This window comes from Mirounga angustirostris, unplaced genomic scaffold (assembly GCF_029215605.1).
Source record: "Mirounga angustirostris isolate CCGP_5_RB_7025 unplaced genomic scaffold, mMirAng1.0.hap1 SCAF_9, whole genome shotgun sequence".
Classification (NCBI taxonomy): Eukaryota; Metazoa; Chordata; class Mammalia; order Carnivora; family Phocidae; genus Mirounga; species Mirounga angustirostris.
The window spans coordinates 118,294,095-118,318,089 of record NW_026991717.1 but is presented as its reverse complement, the minus strand read 5'-3'; the positions used below and the strand labels follow the sequence as shown (position 1 = coordinate 118,318,089).

Genomic DNA, 23,995 nt, shown 5'->3' with positions numbered 1-23,995 from the left:
GAATTAGAGGAAACAAAAACAAAAACAAACTTAGGCTCAATGGAAAGTTACCAAAAGGGCCAAAAGCTACACTCTTTATTTCGCTTAGCCCAATGGGGAATGTAGAAGGCCACGTAGATATGCATGCTCATCTTCCCTCCTAAGTCAGGAAGATATTAGGGTTCTCACTAAAGCCCCTATTAAACAGACCATGTTCATCTCTGGTCACCAGTTCCTAACATTTCCTTCATATCATCTAGACCAGAGGTCCGTCCTACAGCCTACTAATCAAGTTCTGATTAACCCACAAACTGTTTAAAAAAAAAAAAAACAACTTGAATGACTTGGCCAGCATTTAAAAATTAGACCTTCTTTCCTACAGCCAGGACTTATATCGAGGAAGATGATGGACAGGATAGGAAGGCAGCCCACAGGCAGTACATGGAGGTTATCTGTGCAGGGCAGTGGCCCACAGGGGTCAGAGTCCACACAAGGAGGGCATCTGAGGGGGGCAGTGGCCAAGGAGGTCCAGAGATTGGCTACACACAAAGGAATTGAGTGAATAAATATGCTGAAGATAAAGGGAGTCAGATTTCTCACTGTTGGAGAAGAGAGATTAAAAAAACAAAAACAAAAACAAGGAAAGAGAAAATCTAGAACAAGCCCTGTAGTTTTGAAGGAGAATTGGAAGTATTAATATAAATTCCACTTTTCAATATATGGAGACAGATATAAAATTAAATATAGATGTCAGTGTGTGTACATGTACATGTCCATATATACAAACATAGATTTCCTAGGTCTGCCCATTTCAAGGACCTTAAAGCAGCAATATCCCAGAGCAATGAGCTTATCTAGCTCTGGATCTTGATTTCTAAATACTGTTCTCCATTAAAAGCAATCAACGCCCTTTGGAGAAAATGGCTGATTCCAGAGCTACGGCAGAGAAAGAACGAGAGGAGCCTGAAACATCTTGTGCTCAAAGAAATGAGAGGACACAAAAGCCAGCTTACAAGGGCTCCCACTGGCCAAATCTGAGACAATATGACATCAAAATAAATCCTGATAATAAAGGATTATAACCCATTAAATAAAATAGGAATCCTTAGTCCCCACTGGTATAAATAAATGAATAAATAAACAGGAAGAAGAGACAGCTCTTCCATGGAGTAAAATGCCAAATAATAAAAGGAAAAGGAATAAAGGAATTAGAAAATCGTCATTTGGCAACTGTCACAGTAATAATTCAGGCAAGAAACATCAATGGATAGTAAAATCACTGAGTAAAAACTAGATGAGGAAGGAGATTTTACATGGTCTCAAAATCTCCTCTGAAGATACTTATTAATGACAGAGGAGAAAACAAAGTAATTTTACAGCAGACAAATCTGGAAGACATCACCTTAATCAAGTGGTCAAACACCAATAAACAATTATCATGTGCCATCAGATATAATGCAATAACAACAGCATCACTTCTGTGGAATTCTGGCCAAAAATACATAACCTGGGTCCACTCATGAAAAAAATATCAGATAACTCCAACTGAGGAACATTCTAAAAAATGACTGGCCTGTAATCCTCACAAATGCTAAGGTCATAAAAGTCATGGGAAGGCTGAGGGAAACGTTCCAGACCAAAGGGGACTAAAGAGACACGGCAACTAAATAGACTATGTGATCCTGGATCAGATCCTTTTGTTACAGAGAACATTATCGGACAAATGGCAAAATCTGAATGGGATCTCTACATGCAAGGTAAAAGGTAACTGCTATTTTTACAGCTTTTCTAGAAGTCTGATATGGTTTCAAAATTCAGAGTCTAAAAACAGAAGTAAGTTTCTCAATAAAAATCTAGATTTTGGGGGCACCTGGGTGGCTCAGTCGGTTAAGCATCCAACTCTTGATTTCAGCTCAGGTCATGATCTCAGGGTCGTGAGATCGAGCCCCGAGTCGGGCTCCGCGCTCAGGGCAGAGTCTGCTTGAGATTCTCTCTCCCTCTGCCCCTCCCCCTATTCACACTGGCTCACTCTCAGTGAATGTCCTCATGAGTCTTTAGGTTTGTGACCCCTGATTTAGACCTTCACATATCAGATTTCAACCAGTTTAGGTCTGAAAGCTTCAACGCAAGCTCGTTATTAGCTGCAACCTAAGAGGTAATTCTCTGCCAGCCACCCCAGGACCACGTTTGCAAATACTTATCCTAGCACATACTGAAATCGAAGTGATGAATTGAGTCTTGAACCTCCCTCCCTCTTAATGAAATCAAGATTTAGAAAAAGCTCTAATGATAGAATTTCATAGCCTTGACCTTTAAACCAAAAAAAATGGGGGGGTGGTAGGGAGCCTCTACTTCTTTGCCAAATCTGAAACTCTGTGTACTATTTCACAGCACGCCAATGAATGGACAAGTATATGCCTTTTTTTAAACCACACTGAAACATATAATCTTTATTCTGACAATGAATTCTTAAGTCAAAAGCTACCTTTCCTTTTTGCTTCCTAATGTTTCTCAATGAGAACGGAGACAATGGTAAGGATCTGTCTAAAACTCTTAAGCGTCTGTGGGAAGGGGTCCCGTGTTAGGCACATAGAAGGTACTGGATAAGCTTGAACTGAAACTGCACCTGAGTTGCTTGTCCAGAGAACGTCGCCAGTGTGGAACCAAAACAGGAAGGGAAAGCACAGACTTAGTGGAATCCTTTAAACTCTCTTCCTCCATTCCAAACCTATGTTGTTCTTCATAGATACGGCACCATAGGCAGAGTCATAGATAATCTGGACGTAGGGCAGTTAGCCCCTTCCCTTTGATAGTCACATCATCTAACAAACCTTCAGTCCAAACATACAAAGAGGAGGCCAGCCCCGAGGAGCCCCTGGCTGTGGCACTTGAGTTATCTTTCAGCAGGTGTAGCCATTCCGAGCCAGAAAGGCCCGGAGGATGAAGAGACAGCACCTCAGGCGGCCTTGCCAGGAGCCACCAGGTTTCATCCTGGCCTGACCCAGAAAAATCTTATGGAAGAGAACAAGAGGCCCAAGAGCTCTCTGATCTGCTGTCAACCAGCTGCAGGCGGGAGACTGCCAAAGCACTGCAGTGACTAGGCAGCGCCCCACAGAGCCGTCTGGGAGGGGATTACCAGCCTGATCCCCGGTCTTCAGAGCCAGAAATGACTCAAACTTCACAAACAGCAAAGGCCTGCCAGGGAGGGTGACAATGAGCACTGGAGAGGGTTTTCTTGCCCTTGTTGCTGTCTCCACGGCCCCCCACCCCCCTCGCTGCTGTGGCAGAGATTCTGGACAGTGTGCAGCCTGTGAGGTAATCTGAATTCCTTGGCAACCAGCAAGTACCTGAATTCTTTCAAAACCACAGGAATCCAGCAGAGAAAAGGTAAATATCCCTGCGGAGCCAGTGTTAATTAGCAAGGAAGGCTACTGAAGAAGGAACTGGGGGTGGGGAAGAAGGGAAAGGCATTACAAATGCTTGGGGGTCTTTTCTGAATTTCCACTCAATAATACGGCTAAAGCAGAAGAAAGGCAGGTCCTGAGTGGGACCTTCTCACTGTCCTCGCCTCCCACCTTCCAGTGTGGATGGGAGCCTCCAGTTCTGTGGATGGGCACCTTCATTTCCCCCAGGTTGCCAGTGCTACCTATCTTTGGGTGTCTGACAACACATTTGGTGTTCAAGTCAATTTTGTTTTAATTTCTTTTAACTTTTTCTTTTTCCTGTTGCAGTGAAAATTTGGCTATTAACTCTGTCTCAAAAAAGGCCTCATCAAATCGTTCAGACCACATATTGGATCCACCTAAAACTGTAAAATCCAGGACAAAGTCTTTTTGGATCCCACCTCTGACAAGAAAAAAGCATCTACACCACTTTGGTAGAGAATGGTACCCCTCTCTGGAAGCTGAGTGTCCCCTGCTGGTGCAAAGTAGGAACACACTTGTCAAACTCAAAAGTAGGGTGGAACTTTGGGGCAAAAATGCTGGGCCCAAATACGAGGAACACAATTTTTTTCTAAACAGCTCCGTATTTCGCCCAGGTATAAGAAAATAATGACAGTTTTCCTGTGTTAATAAAACAACAAGGACAATTGGAAATTATTAATCTAAAAACAAACGATTTCTGGTCTTTTTCTTAGTAAGTTTAAAAAGGTCAAGAACTGACACAAAATATTTAGTTCACAAAACAGTCCTATGAAATGAACTTAATCTTTATGTCTCCTAACCATTAATTTGAGGCCCAAAACAGAAGTGACACGGGAGAAGGCCCTTCTTTTCTAAAGAGGAAGCCAATTATATTTGCTGCCAGTGCTTTCTGTTTAGGAAAAATTACGGTTTTCCTTGTTGACCCTCAAAGTAAAATGGCCCACTGATCTCATCCTAAACTGATTATCTTCAGTAATGTCTACAGCAAACACACATGACCCAAAATTACCAGAGGCTGCAGATCTGGAGACGCTATAGACTATTGTTGAATGTAATGACACAGTTGAGCAGATTCTGAGGATTAAAAAGCAGCAGATGAATGCCAAGATACATAGTGAGTTAAGACACAGGAACTTGGGGGCGCCTGGGTGGCTCAGTCGTTAAGTGTCTGCCTTCGGCTCAGGTCATGATCCCAGGGTCCTGGGATCGAGTCCCGCTTCGGGCTCCCTGCTCGGCGGGAAGCCTGCTTCTCCCTCTCCCACTCCCCCTGCTTGTGTTCCTTCTCTTGCTGTGTCTCTCTCTGTCAAATAAATAAAAATCTTTATAAAAAAAAAAAAAGACACAGGAACTTGGGCACATGGAAGTTCCTGTGTACAGCAGGGCAGCTGCGCAGGACTCACTAATAGCCTGTCCTACTGTACCATCCTCGTGTAAAGCGTTGATATTCACCTATTCTTTTAGATTAACTGAGCCAAAGCCCTGAACAGTCCTATGATTTGGTTCAATTTGGTCTGAGTTTTTTAAAAACTGTCTTCCAAATTATTCTGGGGAAAAAAAAAAAAAAGCATCCATTAAAAAAAAAGTACACACACACCCACACATACACACACTCAGTTCCTGCTGGAGGCAAGAGAAGACAGTTACTCAATTCAGTGGATTCTGACTTCCAACACACATCCAGTAGCCAAAGCATTCGCATATCTGTAGTAAATTCTATAATGAATGTTGTAGTGCTCTCATTTCATAGCTGAACCACTGAGGCCTTAAAACTATGCTAAATTTTACCAACAGAGAGGGCTATTGATACCGTGAGTGCAATGCCTTTGGAATAATACACAGAACATGCTGGTATGATATCCTTGAGAAACAGCGGGTGTAACCTTGAGGTCTTTTCCCTATTCAAGAAGTTCAATTTGTGGCAGGACATAATCAGTTCCTGAGAAGAGCACAGGAGGCAAGATGGGGTGAGGATGGAGGGAAGGAAGGGCTGGAGAAGCTCATGCTAGACAAGAGGGAAAGCTCAGGTATCTCAGCTTACAAAATGGAAAATCCTCAGCACCTTATACCCCTGAGCAGAAGGAAAGGGTATCTTTTACCTTCTTTTTGATCTACATAGTATGGGGACTCAGCTTTTAAACCTATACTTCAAAGTCTGAGAGCACATGTGTCTACAAACACGACAGAAAACTGCCCGCCTATGAAAAGCTCATTAGGGCTAGGAGGCAGGGTGCTCAAATGTCTGGTTCAGCCGTTTACCTAGAAACTGAGAACGACTTTAGTTTCCCCCTCCTTTGCAAGGAACAAGAGTCCAGAACCATGGAGCTTCGGTAGCCTCCAGTGTTCCTCACGCTCAAACTCAGAAATCTTTTATGACCATGTTTCTGAATGCTGTCGCTGCCACCTAGAGGTGAAGGGGAGACTCACTTCAACCAGCTACAAGCTGGTTAAAGGTGCTCATCCTGATTCTAGTCACAGGATACATCAAAAAATGTGAGTCTATGACAGAATTAAAATAACATTCTAAAATAGCAGCTTCCAGAGGACAATAATTCATGTCAAAGCACCTAAACTTAAATAGGCTTCTTTTAACCATGATATTTCCCATCTTCCAGGTGTATTTTCTAAAATACACAAATACAGACCAGGCTTTTTTAGCTTGTCATGGCTGACTGCAGATGCAAAGTACCTCCTCAACTGCTGTGTCCTATAAGGGCCACTATGCAGAAAAGGGACTTCAGGGCAAGCTAGTTAGAAAATAGATTGATTGATTGATTGATTTTAGATTTTTATTTATTTATTTGACAGAGAGAGAGGGAACACAAGCAGGAGAAGTGGGAGAGGGAGAAGCAGGCTTCCCGCGGAGCAGGGAGCCCGATGTGGGGCTCAATCCCAGGACCCTGGGATCATGACCTGAGCCGAAGGCAGACGCTTAACGACTGAGCCACCCAGCCGCCCCCAGTAAATAGATTTATATATTAGTTTTGTGGGGGAAAAGAACACAAGCACAGCAAAGTTACATATTTATTTTAAACAATGTAAAGGGGCTATGAAAACAATGTCACCTGTAAAATTCTGTGGATGGGGGTGGGAGGGACACTTCAAATTATTATAACTTGAGCTTAATTTTGTAAGTAAGTCACGTTACCTTAAAACCTAAAAAGTACTTCAAGAGAAACAAAATGTATATACAACCACTGTTAAGTGTATTACTTGCAGGTGAAAAAAAAAAAAAAAAGAAGCTAATGTCCCCAAAATACAAGAGGACAACAAAGAGGGCATGAAACAGCTCAGACTATGAGCTCTGGAGTGAGATCCACGAGTTCAAATTCCCACTCCACTACCATCCAGCTGGGAGAGCTCTGAAAAGTGACCAAGTTCCCTCGCCCCTTGAAGCCTGTTTCCCCAACTGCAAAACTGCATCAACTATAAGGTTGTTGTGAACACTGAAATAAATGTCTGGTATATAACAGGTAAATCAATATGGGATTCTTTTTTCCTAGGTCGGTTGTGAAGACCAATGACAATTTATCTTAATACACTAGGGTCATCATAACAATCACCATTGCATGAAAATACAATGTGATCCTGGATCCATGGTGCTGGGAAAGGTGTGTGTTTGCATACAGATAGATGTGTGTTCCTATGTGCAGAGATGCAAGTGAGACTGTAAAGTAACATGACTGATGTTCTGGAATCTGAAGCCCATCTGGGTACACTCTGATTTTCTGAGTTGAGCATAACAGAAAGAAACAGCCTGATCTTAACACACTCGTTAATGGATCCACTCTGAATAAACACCCCTTCCCCCCAAAAGTCTCTTACCTAGCCAATCCTTCTTCATAGAGATAGATAACAAGAGGATCATAGGAAGTCACAAGCACGTAGAGGCGCACATCAAACTTGAAATCTAGGAAAAAAAAATTGGGGTTCATCTGTTTTCTGTTACAGAACGAACAAGGCAATGTAACAAAGAAATATGACAGAAAGAACAGTCCTCCTCTCCCCACAAAACACAGACTGCCTGCACAGCTCGCCCTTTAAGGATAAATAATTACCCATTTAGATAGAGATATATCATATACATACACTGAGAAAGAGAGCTTACATATACAGACTGCGCAGCTCTCACATCGGTGTACTATAAAGCACTTTCTTTTCTAGTCTCTCATTTCATCTTCAAAATAATCCCATGAGGTAGGTGAGGCACCAGCCTCATCTCTAGAGCCACAGCTGCCAAGAATTCCACCCTAGCTTCATAAAGACTTACTAGAGAAGACTGTGAAAATATTCTTTAAAATTAGCAAGATCGAGCCCGACACGGGCCCAATCGCAACTCACCGTCTATAAGCAGGGGGTTGTTAATGTAACGGGAGACCAGGATGTTCTCCTCCAGGGAAATCTGGTTCGGCTATTGAGTAAAGAGAAAGAATAAAAGGACAGAAATCCTAACTCACAATAAGGGAACAGAGTTCTTGACCTTTCAGAAACAATAAGGTGGAAAACTACAACTCTTAAGAAAAGTTTTCCTCCCACCTACCCCTATATTCAACTGGTCAGGTAACACACCATTTATAAACACTATGGGTATCCAATTACAATGGGGGAAAAATATACCACTTCTCACATAATAAAGAGAGCAATAACAGCTTTAAAGATTTATATACATGATATTAAATAGTTACATGCCAAGAAAATAAAAGCTACTCAAAACATAAATAAAAAAGTGCTTTCTCCCAAATGTAAAGTATGATGGAAATTTAAAATACCACCATTATTCTTAAGTAAAGGCTTTCATCAAGTTGCTTAGAGAACTTACAGATCTTTCCCCAGTGGATCCTGGCATTTTCCCTGAGAAATGAAACGATGTTTCATTGATTCATTCAGTTGTACTTCCTATGCTGTTATATATAAAGACTGAACTAGATCTCTTAAAGAGTTTTTCAGTGAAAAATGAGTTTATACAATAAGTAATCACGAGTACTGTTTGATACTGTATAAAGTACTGAGGATCCAGTGAAGACAGATACAATCCCTGCCCTCACAGAGCTTAATCCATACTTCCAAAGAGTTTAATATTTAGGTAAAGTTAAAGTAACACAAGCAGCATATCTGCAAGTGCAAGACGTGAGACTGCACGAGTCCAAGTGCAGACCAGTTAGGTGGATCAGTGGGGGAAGGCCTATTCTGGAAGAGTAGGTACAGAAGTGAGTGCTGAAAGCTACTGAGCACGTGGTGGAAAGGAAAGGAAACTGCCATGGAAAGGTGGCAGACACAGGGTTCAGTAGAAAGGAGAGTAAGCAGATCACTGACCTGGGGCTAAATGACTGACCTGAGGAATAATGAAAGGTATGGTTAGAATATTAGGAGGGAGGGACCCTGGTGGCAAAGGGATTTGAACCCCCGACAAGGGGAGTTTAGCCTGAACGTGGTGGGAAGGAGGAAATGACTGTGGATTCTTAATAGTAAGATTAAAATATATGGAATAGCACAACTCTAAGTGAGATTAGATTAAAAGAAAAATCAGCTGGAAGTCACCACAATCTATACAGGACAAAAGGACTCCAAAAGGGAAGTGACTAAAATAATAATTGTAATGATAATGGCTACAGTAGTAGCAACAAAAATAACTATTAACATTTGCAGGGAAAAAAACGTAATAAATGTACTGAACATTTGCTACATGTCCAGCGTTGTTCTATGTGCTAATTCTTCGCAAGTATTATTTCCTTTAGTCCTCACCGAACCCGGTGAGGTAGGTATATTACCATTCAAATATTAGAGATGAGGAAAGAGTCAGACAGGGTGACAAAGTCACACAGTGACAGAAGAGCACTGGAACCCAGCCAGTTGGCCTCAGAGGCTTAACTCTTAAAGTACTATTCACATCTTTCCCCAAAGTTCTGACCTAAAATACTATCCCCCAAACTCAAAAGACTGTCTTTATAATAATGCATTTGCTACCCCAAATACTACAGTTACCATAAAATAAGGATAATTTTGTGGCCTGTAACATCATGCACAACCACGATGAGCAACTCCAGAGTCAAGATAAAGAGATTCCCTGCTCATCTCCCACTGTTGCATCACACAGACCCGGCGACAGTCAGTGCTGATTCAGACTCATGGACCTGATCGCCCACACCACTTCCGGACTCCCTTACATTTCTTGATCACTTTCTCACAAGTACTATCTCCATTTTGAGTCAGCTTAGTATGTGAGAATTGATGAATCATAGTACAAAGGAGCAAGCCTCAGGCTGTGTTCCAAACCTAAAATTAAACAAATGCAGACCTCTTCCCACTGAGTAACACCTACAGGCTGCAATAGATACATGACCATCCAACCTTCCCCCGAACCAGAGACCACAAATGGTGATGGCCATCCTCCATGACACATCTAATATCCTTGCCCACTTCCTCTTTCCCCTCCCTCATCATACACATTTGTCCCTTGAATTATGCATAATCTTGCACATTATTTAACTTTAATATTTGTTCAATGGTCCGAACCTCTCATTTCTACCTACATCAGGAATTAAATTGTAAGCTCATCAAAGAAAAGAATGGTTTGGGTATAGTTTCTTTGTATAGTGTTACATACTAAGAAGCAACTAATGAAAGCTTTTTGATATTTTCAAGCCTGTTTCCTTTTCATCATTCCCCAACTAACTCATTTCAAATGATTTCAATTCCAAGCTCAAAATGCCCTCCAAAGTATGCTAATGCAAGATCTAAATTGTTGGGAAAGCTGGAAACACATCCATTTTTCTAACTGGACTTTAAGATGAAAGCTCATGGTATCTGTTAAGTTATTATAAGGCAGAATGGTACAGTGGTTAAGAGTGTTAGGCCCTGGAATCAGCTAGACCTGAGTTATAATCTTGACTCTACCACTTACTAAGGAAATAACAGTAACTACCTCGGGTTCTTCTAAAGACTAACTGAGTTTATATTTGGAAGGTACCATGACAGGCACACATTAAATGCTCAAGATATATCAGTTATTACTCTTAGTGCAAACTCAATAGTACCTCTATGGTTCTACTAAGTTCCATAACTCAACAGCCTTCATCATGGCACACCACGTGCCATTTCACTCAGAGCTGCGCACTGCACTAAGTTACAATGAAGATACATTAGCTTAGTATCATTGTTAGTATTAAGAGATAATCCCTATTCCTCAAAAGGTTTTAAGGATTGGCAGCACCTGGCACACAGCAAGGACTCGCTAAATATTTCCTGAATGATGAGAAAAAATAGAGAGCACTTAAGATAACAACGTATAAACAACTAGAAACAAGAGCACTATAAAGAATTATATTCACAAATATGGGGAGTAAATAGAATGACCTAAATATTCTCCTGCTACTTCAAAATCCCAAAGAAAATATTAATATTGTATTTACCGTGGATAATGTGTGAGACAAGGATGACAAAATTTGACCTCCATGATCAAATTTGTACCTTAAGCAGAAAACACGATATCTTTCCCTCAACTTGAATATATTAAACTGGGAAAATACAGCACTTAGTCATGGTTACTGAGGGAGCTGGGGCAAACACAACTCTGCTCCTCTATGCTGTATTTCTAGAGGTAAAGAGCACATCTTAAGAAACCACGTTAGCTGCTAGGCCAAGATACTTCCGTCTTTAAGAGCTCACACTTCTCTCTTCGGTATTTCATAAAAGTAACGCTTTTCCTGTCCTTTATCCTGTTCTTGTAATGGTAAAAGTTGCTATTCGCAGACATTTTCCAAAAGGTTATGACTATTATGGGGAATTTTTAATAAGAGGCCCCCTCCAGTGGGGAAGACAGGGAAAGATGTTTTCATTTGGCCCTCACACCTAACTCCACCCACCCCCCAAGTCCCTCACCCACTCCCGTTAGTTCTGCTCACAGACCCTCCGCCTGAGCCCTCCCTCCCGTGCCCCCCCCCCAACTCAAATCTAAAAGGAAAGCAGGCAGCGGCCTTGGAAAGAGTTACTTCATCCAGTTGGCTAATGGGTCACATATTCCATGGGAAAGGATCCAGGTATGGAAAAGACAGGATGGTGAGGCCTTGTGTGTAAGGACAGAGAGAAGAGTATTAACTACATGGTTTGTAGGTCTGAGTAAAAGGTGATAAAAATTCCAGTTTTTGGAAGGAAATAGGAATATTTTCCCATTATGTCCACATGTTGCCAGCTCTGCTGGTGCCTGCTGGCATCTCCCCAGGCTTCTGTCTGGCACCTCCACCAAATACCTCAAAGAATCAGACTCATTCCAAAGCTTCACTGAGGGGGAGGAGGGAGGCAAAGGGTCCTGCCAAGTACTTTGATCTATGCAGGGGGTCTCTAGGGATTCAGCCCAGGGAGAGGTGGGAGGGAGAAGGAAAGCCTGCCAAACGCATTCTCTGAAGACTTGTCACCCTCTACAAGACTCCATCCAGGGAAGAGTTAGGGCACCGGGTTCTCAGCCCCACCAAGGAAAACTTTAACTTTTCTATTCTTTATGATGTTGGTTTCAAAATAACAAATCACTAGAGCAAAAATGCATTCCAAAAGAAAAACATCCCAGATGAGCTGGAAATAGATCCTATTCTTTTTGACTCATGTCTAAGAAAATAAAAAGCAAACTTGTACCACAGTTGACTTTCAATAGCAATTCCATTTGGCAGCTAAAACCCAAACCCAAACCAGTGCTGTCTGTGAGATTCAAACAACACTGGAGCTCCTGGCATGGAGCTGAAGGAAAAGCTGTCAGACAGGAGCCTTCACACCAAGGTCAGAACAGAAACAAGAAAAGAGAGATCCGAGGCATATGACCAGGGCCTTCTGTCACAAGAGACTCAAGGGCAAAAGGCCTCCAGAGTGACCCAGGACCAGGTAACAGGACTTGTAGTCTGGGCCTCAGGCTCAAGTAGCTCCTGTATCAGAACAAGATCCTGTAAGGTCTGGCCATCAGTAGTTACCAAACAGTTTTCAGTCCAGACTGAATTTAAAGATTTTTCAACGTGAAAGACCTCTCAGAAAGTTAGTTTCTGCACGTGTAGGAAATAGCTCAGACCACGTAAAAGGAGGATTGGGGAATTTTAAAATAGAGCACTTGACCACACACACACACACACACACATATCTACCTCCCCTTCTTCCCTTCCAGAGTCCCACTGGAAGGACAGAGAAGATATTTTTTAAAAGAATAAAATGATAACAAAGTTAGAAAACATTTAAAGGAGCCAATAAGAGACCAAAAGTTGAAGGAAATCCTGAAAGATAGAAAGCAGATGGGATCAGGTTGAGAAAACAGAGCAAAGGAAGGAAAATATCAGAGGTGAGAATGATCTTCTCAAGGAGCCTCTGAGAAGTCCCAAGCTGGCAGGAAACAAACACGAGGAGCAGGAGTGGGCCAAGGAACAAGAATCAGATAATTAATTCTTAATTAATTCAGTGGGCCTCCTCCAATACCCAGAGCTTTGCCCTCAGCATAAAACCTAATGACAATACTCTGAGGAGGACACTTGCGTGGGCACAAAGATCTGACAAAAGAGTGGAATTTGAGGCCACTGTATCCCTACAACAGACAGAGAGAGGAAAAGACAGGAAAGGTAGTGCTGCCCGGAAGGGAAATCACCAACATCTTCTTCTGTATGCACAATAAGGCAGGAGGTGGCAGGAAGAAGCATGCTCCTCACTCACATCCACCTGAGGCGCAGCCTGTCAGTCAACACCATTTGCCCTTGCACAAAACTGAGTTAGCCTTCTGTCCAGGGAGAAACTCCTAGGGAATCAGTCCTATACGACAGTACCTGAAACCCAGGCCAGCTGTCAATTTCAATCATTCTAGCCTTTAGTTCACAAATACACCCAAGGTCACTGACACCGAGAAAACCCAATAGTAGGGGGGAAAAAAGACAATCCCAAGAAAACTCATGAAACAAAGGAGAACTTTTAAAAAACTTTCAACTGATACCCTCACTAAGACCAACAGGCAAAGTGCATCCATCAATCCATTATGCAACAACAGGTTTTTTTAACTAAAAAAAAAAAGGGCAAACAGAAAGTAAGGGTTTCTACAAACTATGACAGCCAAAAGAGAAATACAGTAGATAAAACGAATATTAAACTGGATAAAGCTCAAACTGGTGATCCAGAAAGATCAAGATGGGAGAAAACAGAGAATTTAATATCAGAGAAAAGCTGACATAAAGGAAAGACCCAGAATGCCTCAAAAAAGAGATCTAGAAGCAGAAACAAAGGCAAAAACAAAGGTTCGGGATAATTTTCCCTGAACTAAAGAAAAACACTAGTTTCCAGACTGAATGGGCTGACCAAATGTCCAGGAGTAAGAATGAGAAAAGACCCAAAGTGAAATAATGGTTCAACTTCAGAATTCCAGGGGTGCCTGGCTAGCTCAGTTGGAGAAGCATGTGACTCTCGGTCTTGGGGTCATGAGTTTGAGCCCCACGCTGGGCATAGAGATTACTTAAATAAATAAAACTTAAAAATTCCAAAGCTGTGAGGTTACTATTGAGTTTAAATTTTTTATTCAACTTATAAAGCAAAGAAATGGAATCACAGTTATTGAAGATAGTATAATTTTATAAACTCTTAAAATATAAAAATAATAAAAAGTAATCAAACTTAGACCTGAAATGTGGAAGGGAGGGCAGGAGGTGATGTGAATTCAATACACATCAAACTGGGACTTTGGAAAGTCAAGAAAAGAAACATAAATCAACTGTATTAGATTACAAACCACTGTTAAAAGTCTAGGAAGTAAGACTGGGGTTGAGATTTTATTTGATTTACTCTGTATATGTGGTTCAGCTTATAAACCACTTCTAATGAGGATTTTGTAAAGATTCAAGATACTGATAACTTTTGAAAAAAATAAGGGGATGAGGAGGAGGAAGGAGGAAGAGGGAGGGAGATGCAGAAACAGCATCAAGGATGCCACACCAAACAGGTTAATTTCCTTAATGATCTCGAGGGCAGGGACCCACAATTCTGCTCACAATAGAAACTAAATGTATATGCTACCAATTAATGCTTAACACTGAAGAATTAATCTGACGATATGCCAGAAGTAGAAAAGGAACATCTTTTCTGCTGACACCAAAGGCTGCTCTTCCCTAACATTTGATCGAGTGACTTTTTAGCCACAGAGGAACTGCCGGCATAGGAAGAGGTTACTGCCAGAGTAAGATGAATAGTAGGCAACTCATATCCACCCTCAACTCACATGTCTGAATGCAGATTTCAGAAGGGAACACCTATTCTTAATGAAAAAAAAAAAAAATGATATTAGTAGCTAGGACAAAGGCTGAAACAGGGAAGAATCAATAAGAAGACAGGGTGAGGGGGCGCCAGGCTGGCTCAGTCGGTGGAGCATGTGACTGACTCCTGATCTTGGGATCCTGAGTTCAAGCCCCACACTGGGTGTAAAGCTTGCTTTAAAAAAAAAAAAGAGGAAGAAGAAGAGAGGGTGCCACCTTGCTGCATACTTACATTGTTGATCAGGTAGACACCCCGCCCCCTAGAAGAGGCCACTGGTTTTACTATCCAAGGTCCCCGGTCCTTTGAATATGAATCTGCTCAAAATATTGGGAGATTAGAAGGGGGACAGAGAGAAACAAAGAGAAAGAAAGGACAAGAGTTTATTATCTTAAATTTCAACAATGGTTATCCACTCAGACACCCGAAGCATTTTCCACATTTCCCAAGCGGAGGGCAGCACAGCTAACATACCTGCATTTTTGAACTGGCTTCAAACATGAACACAAAAACAGAGAGGGGCAAGGAAAGGAAGAAGGAGGAGACGGCAAAATTACACATTTCTTCCACCATTTCCCCTCTTTCTTGAATGAGAGGATGAAAACAAAATAAGGCAACTCTCTGATGTTAGTCTAGGACTATCACAAACGGCCTTCAGGAATCTTTTGAGATTCTCGCCTCCGTCAACCAAAGGCCCTGCAGAGGCTCACACTGCAGACAGTGCCAATGGGGGTCGAACACTAGATCACCTGAAATGATAATGTTCCTTAAGCGATTTCTCTTAGCTTGTAAGAAAAAAATCGCCTTACGTCAAGCCATGTGCAAGTGGCACAAGAGGACAATAATTTACAAGGGATTAAAAGGTGCCCTTTACTTCTTTTTTTTTGTACAATAGAGTGACTCAACATTTATATACGTTATGAAATAGCACAATGAGCGCGTTACCATCTGTCACCACATGGAGTTATTACAATATTGACTGTATTCCCTACGCTGTACTTTTCATCTCCGTGACTTGTTTATTTTATAACCGGAAGCTTGTACCTCTTAATCCCCTTCACCTATCTCACCCTCCCCCCACAACTGCCTCCCCTCTGACAGCCACCAGCGTGTTCTCCGTATTGAGGAGTCTTTTCATTTTTGCTTATCTATTTGTCTTGTCTTTTAAGATTCCACACATAAGTGAAATCATACGATATTTGTCTTTCTCTAACTTATTTCACTTAGTACAATATCCTCTAGGTCCATCCATGTTGTCATAAATGGCAAGATTTCATTCTTTTTATGGCAGAGTCATATTCCATTGTGAATATATACCACATCTTTATCCATCATCCATTGATGGACACTTAGGTTGCTTCCAGAATTCGGCTATTGTAAATAATGCAGCAATAAGCACAGGACTGCAAATATCTTTTTGAATTAGTGTTTTCATTTTCTTCCAGTAAATACCGAGAAGTGGAATTGCTGGGTCATATGATATTTCTATTTTAATTTTTTCAGGAACCTCTACACTGTTTTCCATAGTGGCTGAACCAATTTACTTTCCCATCAACAGCACACAAGGGCTCCCTTTCCTCCACATCCTCGCCAATACTTGTCATTTCCTGTCTTTTTGATACTAGACATTCTGCCAGGTGTGAGGTGACATCTCATTGTGGTTTTGATTTGCATTTCCCTGATGATAAGTGATGTTGAGCATCTTTCCACATGTCTGTTCTTGATTTAACCCTCTCCTGTCTCCTCTGGGATCCGTTCCCTTGTTCCTATCTTCAAGCTCGCTCTCCTCTCTAGGGTGCTTCTTCTCTTTTTCTCTCCTTATGATCACATCTTCCTCTAAACTGGCAACTTCCAGAATCTATTACCTTTGGTCAGAATTCAACTCTACCTTTACAACTGCCTGCAAATCACCACATGGAAGCCTCAAATCCATACCCAGTCCCAAATTTCACACTCCTCATCCCTTTCAATAGTTCTTCCTTTACGGTCCTGGTTATACTCTCTGGTTAAAGACATGCTGATGCTCCTAGCTTCTCAGATTCACACCTGTGGAGCCATCTTTGACCCTTGCCTCACTACTCACAGCCAGTTGGTACACTTTATTCTACCACTCTTTCTACTCCCTCTTTTTCTATTCCAGCTACCTAGTTCAGTCCAACTACACTTCTTAACTAGATTACCGTAATAGCCTTCCAAGTGATCACTGTATTCTTCCCCTTGCTCCCTCCAATTCATTTCACACAGTTATTTTTCTAAAGGCTAACGTGTTTGTGTCCCTTTCTTTCTCAATAATCTCCTATTGCCCACACTCAAGTGAGCCAAGGAAGGACAGGAACGCAAGAGTCATGGAGAAAATGGAATTTCTGGGTTATAATATGCTAGGTGGACACCAAAGGAAAAGAAGAACTTAAAAAAGACTTTATGAAGAGGAGGAATGTTTCTTTGAAAAAGGAAGTGGTACAAATAGATGGGTTTCTCCCCTAATATGTAACCTTAGCAATGCAACTAACCTAACAATGTTGGATCTCCCCCAAATGAATTTTAACTTAGAGGTCATGGACTCTGGACAACTGGCAAAGAATGACTGGCATCCTGGCAAGACTGAAACCAAGAGACTCCTTTTTACTATCACATCTTCCCTGTCCTCCCTTTTCCACAAACACGGTATGTCCCTGCTGCGGTCTTTGGTGATGACATCAGTAAGTGATTTGTTTGGGGAACACCATTTGCCTCTAGTAACTGCCCTGGGGCTAAACATGGTGGCTTTGAGTTATGGCTATATTAATTCTGTGTGTTCTGTTGACCTTTTGAATTCATTTTTGTTAAAAAGTAGAACATATACACGTTTGAATAATACACTAAAGAAGCAATCCTACTGAAAGGCAGGTCATGTTTGAACTGATGGAAGAACCCTAACTCTATCCAATCATCTGAAGAAGCATCCCCACCCCCCAGCCTGCCTCCAAAGGGAGAACAGGAGAATAAGAAATAGCAGAGAGAGGACAAAGGGAATTTTCATCTCAGATTCCTGTAGACTTCAACAGGGAATTAATGTAGAATTTAACAGGAGGAGTTCATATCTGGGACATGCTGCTAACACATTAGTTGAAGTATTTTTATGCTATCATGTTGGCTTATTGCATAATTTTTTACTTTTATTACATAACAATACATCTCAACATAACTCAAAATAAGGAGTTCATACTGAACATTTATTAAACACCTATCAGGGTACCATTCCAAGTGCTTTCCGTGTATTAACCTATTTAAACATCCCAACAACACTATAAGGTCAGTACTAGTAATAATCCCATTTTACAGAAGAGGAAGCTAAGGCACAGAGTGGTTTAAGTAATTTGGCTAAAGTCACATAACAAAAATTCTTAACTGTAAGTTTTCAGCTTTGAGTGTACTGTAGCTTTGAACTTAATTCATTTAATTAATAGTCTCTTCTGACCCATTTCAGAGCCTTCTGTGGGCAAACACTGAACTGTCAATGGTCCCAGCTGGAACAATAAGTGCTATCGGAGAAATGGCCTCACCAAGATGAAGCAGGAGATCCTGATGATGGAAATCCCAGAAGATGAACACCCCAATGGGCAACCAGACCAAACTGTTAAGTCTAACAGGTTAAGAAAACCACAAGTCAGGAAGTCTAGAGAGAACTTTCTCTTCCTCTCTCCATGCTTCCCAAAACAGGAATAGTCTCTCTCTTGGACTTACTGAGAAGATAGATATCTATGTGTCTGTCCTCCCAGACCCTCCTCAGAGAAGAGGCCTCTCTCACTGGTGATACTGGGAAATGGACACTGTGCACACACAGCTCTGGGTCTTTAAGCAGTAAGGCCCGGTGGTGAAAAGCATGGTCTCTGAAGCCAAACCGCAGAGTCTGAACCACCATTTGCAAGCTACATAACTTACAGAAAGCTCCTGACCTCTCAGTACCTTCGTCTCTTCATCTGTAAAACTGGGAATAACAATGGTACCTACCTCAGAGTAGAAATGCCACTTAGAAGAGGGCCTAACAGAAAGGAGATGTTCGTTACATGTTAGCTTTTATTATTATTATTTCTCAGACTCTCACAAAAGACCTGCCTCCCACCTTCTTTGTACTCACACCTCTTCTGTGCACCACGCCTACGGACTCAGGCTCTGCCCCCAGGGAGGAAAGTCTGAAATAGCCCATTTCGTCTACTTGGACCTGGGGAAGATAGTTGACTTCAAGGCAAAAGAAATAAGAAGCTTCCACTGAGACTGGGAAGCAAGCCACATGTTCCTACCTAGCTTTACCAGCAAGATAGCTGACATTTAGATCCCTATTTGGCTAATAACACCTGTACTCTTCAATTAGTCTGAACTCCCAGTGAGAGTGTGACTAACTGGTACCTCTAAACCCTCACACTAAAAATGTGTGATACTTGTGCTTTATAAGTCACACAAGTCAAGAAATTGAGGTGACAGGAATATTCCTTAAACGGCAAGAAAAAAACAGACGCCAGAAAGGAAGCACATATAGTTCAAGTGCAGAAGTATATACATCCTTACATAGGCACTAAGTCTTGCCAGTGAAGAAACTTTCTGCACCAGACAGGGGCACAGGTGTATGACACCAATGTATCCTTCTAGAAACGCCAGCAACAAGCTTACTAAAAATAAACCTACAGGGACACAATCAGAATAAAAACAGGTTTAAAGTTATCCCTCCAGGGGCGCCTGGGTGGCTCAGTTGGTTAAGCAGCTGCCTTCAGCTCAGGTCATGATCCTGGAGTCCCAGGATCGAGTCCCGCATCGGGCTCCCTGCTCAGCAGGAAGTCTGCTTCTCCCTCTGACCCTCACCCCTCTTGTGCTCTCTCTCACTCTCTCTCAAATAAATGAATAAAATCTTTAAAAAATAAAAATAAATAAAAAAAATAAAGTTATCCCTCCAGCCGTTTTACTAAAGAAACACACTGTTTTAAGGATCTGAAAAGCTCTAATTAGTTACTGACTCAAGCTAGTCCTTGGGGTAACTGCCCTGAGCCCAGTTGCAGAGGGTCGGGGCGTTTGCAGCCAAACACTTACTACAGAATTCCGCATACTCGGCTGGCAGAAGGAAGGTCTGAGGGAGGATGTGAAAAGCCTTGAACCCATGTGTATGCTGCATTCGAATGATGTTTTTGTACAGTCGGTCTTTCCGGGTTAGTTCATAGGACCTAAAAATCATAAAAGTTTTCCATTTCAGTAAAGTCTGACTCCGAGGTTTTCCTGTGTTATCACATACTACAGAGCTCATAGTTCGGAGCTAGAACATGTACCGAGGACTGGATTACATTAGATCGACCACTTTGTCAACCCCAGAGTTGAGTAATCATTTTCATAAAATGGATTTCTCTGGTCAGATTTATTCACCGAGGTAAAATTGACATACTTTTTAGTGTATAATTCTATGAGTTTGAACAAACATATGCAATTATATAATCACCACCATGAACAGTACCAGCATCCCAAAAAGTTACCTCCAGTCCCTTTGAAGTCAACCCTTCCAATCACCTCCAGGGCCTGGCAAGCATTCATCTGTTTCCTGTGCCTCTAATTTTGCCTTTTCCAGAAAGTCAAGTTCATGGAATCATATATACGTGTCTTTTTGAGACTGGCTCCTTTTCCCGAGACTGGCAACAACTGAGATTCATCCTTGTTGTTGCCTGCATCTGGATTTCACTCCTTTTTAGGGCTCAATAGTAATCCATTGCTTGGATGGACTGCAGTTTCTTTATCCATTTACCAGTTGATGGACATGTAAGCTCTTTCCAGTTTTTGAAGATTATGAATAAAATCACTAAAAGCATTATGTACATTCTTTTGTAAGAACATAAGTTTTTGTGTGGACATAAGTTCTGATCTCTCCAGGAATGAGACTGCCAAGTTCAGTAAGATTGTTTAGTAAGTTCTATTAGTTATCTATTGCTGCATTATAAATTACTGCCAAAACACTACAGCTCAAAATAATGATAAACATTTTCCATCTTATAGTTTCTGTGGGTCAGGAATGTGGGGGTAGCAGGGCTGGGTAGTTTTATCCAAGGGTCTCTCATGAGGCTATAGTCAAGACGCTGACCAGAGCTGTGGTCATCAGGCTCAACTGGGGCTGCAGGACCGACTTGACAAATAGCTCTCTCGCATGGGGCTGGTTGTTGGCAAGAAGCCTCAGTTCCCTCCCATGTGAATTCTTCTGTAAGGCTGACTATCTTTGTGACGTGACAGCTGGTTTCTCCTAGATCAGGTGATTCAAGAGGGAAAGGGAACAAGGAAGGAGCTGCATGTCTTTCATGGCACAGTCTCAGAAGTGACACACGGTCATTTCAGCCACACTCTATTCATTAGAAGTCACAAAGGCTAGCTCACACCCAAGAACACAGAAATTAAGCTCAACTTTTCGAAGGCAATGTCAAGGAATTTGTGAACATGTTTTAACACTAACGCATGTGTAAGTATATATTTAACTTTATAAGCAACTATGACCCAAAGTAGCTGGACCGTTTGGCATTTTCCACTGGCAAAGTTTCCGCATTCCATTGCACTGCATCCTGACCAGCATTTGGTGTTGTCTGGTTTTTCCATTTTGTTTTTAGCCATTCCAATAGGTAGGCAGTAGTACCTCAAGTGTTTTTTTGTTTTTTTAAAGATTTTATTTATTTATTTGAGAGAGAGCAGAAGAGCACAAGCAGTGGGAGCAGCAGAGGGAGAGGGAGAAGCAGGCCCCCTGCCCAGCAGGGAACCCGATGCGGGGCTCGATCCCAGGATCCTGGGATCATGACCTGAGCTGAAGGCAGATGCTTAACCAACTGAGCCACCCAGGCGCCCCAACCTCAAGTGGTTTTATTTCTCATCCCACTACTGACTACTGATGTGGAACATCTTTTCATGTCTATCTTCGTCAGTGAAGTATCTGTTCAAATATTTTTAGGCTATTTTGAAAAAAAAAAGGGGGCTATTTATTATTGAGTTTGAGAGTTCACTATACATTCTGGATACAAATTCCTTATGAGATATGTGTTTTGCAAATATCTTCTCCCAGTCTGTGGCTTTTCATTTTCTTAACAATGTCTTTCAAAGAGCAGACATTTTAAATCTTGAGGAAATCCAGTTTATCAACATTTTTCTCCTATGGATTGTGCATTTATTGTTATGTCTAAGAAATCTTTACTAAATCCAAGCACATAAAGATTTCCTCCTATGTTTTCTTCTAGAATTTTTACATTTTATACATATTTAAATCTGATTCTTTTTGCCAAATGGGTTTTATGAGTATAAAATCTATTTTAAAACAAACTTCAAATATAAACAAGCAAAAAAGACAGTGTTCTAAGTTTGACTTTTGATAAATATATTAAAATTTTCTAGGTCCAAAAACCAAATACATCAAATAAATTCTAGCTTCATCAGCAGCCTGTGACTATTCACTACTAAAAATCATTATGAAACATTTTAGGAACACTACATGTTGTATGTTAGTTGAATCACAATTCTTTAATAGTACAAAAAAAATCTAGATTACCCAAATAATGAAAAAACATTAGTACCCCCACTAACAAGTTCTAAACCCAAAGCATTCTGGGAATGTTTACACAAAGATATCTAGAGGACGTGACCTTCTGAGAAACATGGCCTGAGCAAAGGTTAGCATACTTGAAAACAGTACCATTTAGGAAAATAAAAGATGTGGCAACCTTACCCATATTTAACAGCAATAATTGCCCAACCTCTCATATAACTATATGGAACTCGCATCATCATTAGTAAAACAAGTACCAAGGGTCTGATATGTTTCTCCTACATAGCATCCAAGATAGACCTTCATTTTAGACTACAATGGGCCTACTGGAGTAAAGTCCCAGGTCACTAGGTTAAGAATCCCACTGACAACTAAATTTACATCATTAGAAGACGGATACGTAAAAGATAAAATTTTAAAGAAAAGCCAAGGAAATGATCACCATAAACTTCAGGCGGTAACTGCCACCTATCAGGCTGTATGTTCTGGAGTACTACAAACAGGCACTTCAGTTAGCCGCAACTGGACTCATGAGTTCCACTATTGGTTTCTAGTCACTATGGTTTGTTCCACTATTTAAAAACCATCTAAGGGGCGCCTGGGTGGCTCAGTCGTTAAGCGTCTGCCTTCAGCTCAGGTCATGATCCTGGGGTCCTGGGATCAAGCCTCACGTCGGGCTCCCTGCTTGGCGGGAAGCCTGCTTCTCCTTCTCCCACTCCCCCTGCTTGTGTTCCCTCTCTCGCTGTGGCTCTGTCAAATAAATAAAATCTTTAAAAATAAATAAACAAACAAATAAATAAAACCATCTAAGAATCTTTGCTGTAACCACTAAAACCTTACTGTGTCTATACCTCTGTTCTAATTTTTCACTATGATTTCTTAAATTCAAAGGTAGCTTTGACAAGTCTAGGTATCACAAACTCACTGTCCTCTTCATAAATGTAGAGCAGAGGTCCTTAAATTTTAGATAAGAATCATCTGGAAAGTTTAAAATTATTGTTCCTCGGCCCCATCTCTCAAAAGTCTGGAATAGTCTAGGATTCTGCATTTTATACAAGTGTCCCAGGTGATTTTGGTACAGATGGTCCACACTATAATGTTGATTTAGCCTAGAATAGTAATTTCCAAACTTCCCAGATATAAATCACCCTAGTGCTTTTTAAATATATAGCTTTCTAGGCATATACTGACCTAGGAAGATTAAGCACCTAGAAGGTACTTTCTATTTTTTTATTATGTTCAGTTAGCCAACATATAGTATTGATATAGTATTCGATTCATTAGTTGCATATAACACCTAGTGCTCATCACAACACGTGCCCTCCTTGATACCCATCACCCAGGAGAAGGTACTTTTTAAATATGCACCTTTTTAAATATACACCTTGAATCTGCAATGGGATCTGTGATTGTATATTTTTAAAAAGGATCCCCAGTGATGTTTATCATCAGTTAGAAATAATGACGAGAGGACAAGAAAAAGGATGCATTCTCCTATAGATGCCCAATCCTAGTGGTCTCCAAATGCTTTTGCTTGATGCTCCCTATGCAAATTTTGGGAAACTATGTATCTTTTAATTGACACCTAAGATTCTTCATCAAAAATTTAAATTGGGGCATCTGGGTGGCTCAGGCAGTTAAGCGTCTGCCTTCATCTCAGGTCATGATCCCAGGGTCCTGGGACTGAGTCCCACATTGGGCTCCCTGCTCAGCAGGAAGTCTGCTCCTCCCTCTCCCACTCCCCCTGCTTGTGTTCTCCCTTGCTCATTCTCTCTCTCAAATAAAATCTTAAAAAAAAAAAAAAACA

The 23,995-nt window shown here is 41.2% G+C and overlaps 1 protein-coding gene across 12 annotated transcripts in view; it reads right to left on the bottom strand.

The window, feature by feature from the left end:
* Positions 1-23,995, bottom strand: part of TTLL5 (tubulin tyrosine ligase like 5) — a 275,259-nt gene that overhangs the window by 227,246 nt on the left and 24,018 nt on the right. For all 12 annotated transcript variants that reach the window (XR_010405275.1, XR_010405277.1, XR_010405276.1 and 9 more), the window contains exons 6-9: positions 19,719-19,849; positions 14,892-14,974; positions 7,743-7,812; positions 7,227-7,311 (exon numbers count right to left, since the gene is read on the bottom strand). Coding sequence is in view for 9 of the 12 variants with exons in the window: in XM_064571392.1 (XP_064427462.1) it covers positions 7,227-7,311; positions 7,743-7,812; positions 14,892-14,974; positions 19,719-19,849 (369 nt within the window). In the remaining 3 variants the exon portion in view is untranslated. The remainder of the gene's footprint in view (positions 1-7,226; positions 7,312-7,742; positions 7,813-14,891; positions 14,975-19,718; positions 19,850-23,995) is intronic.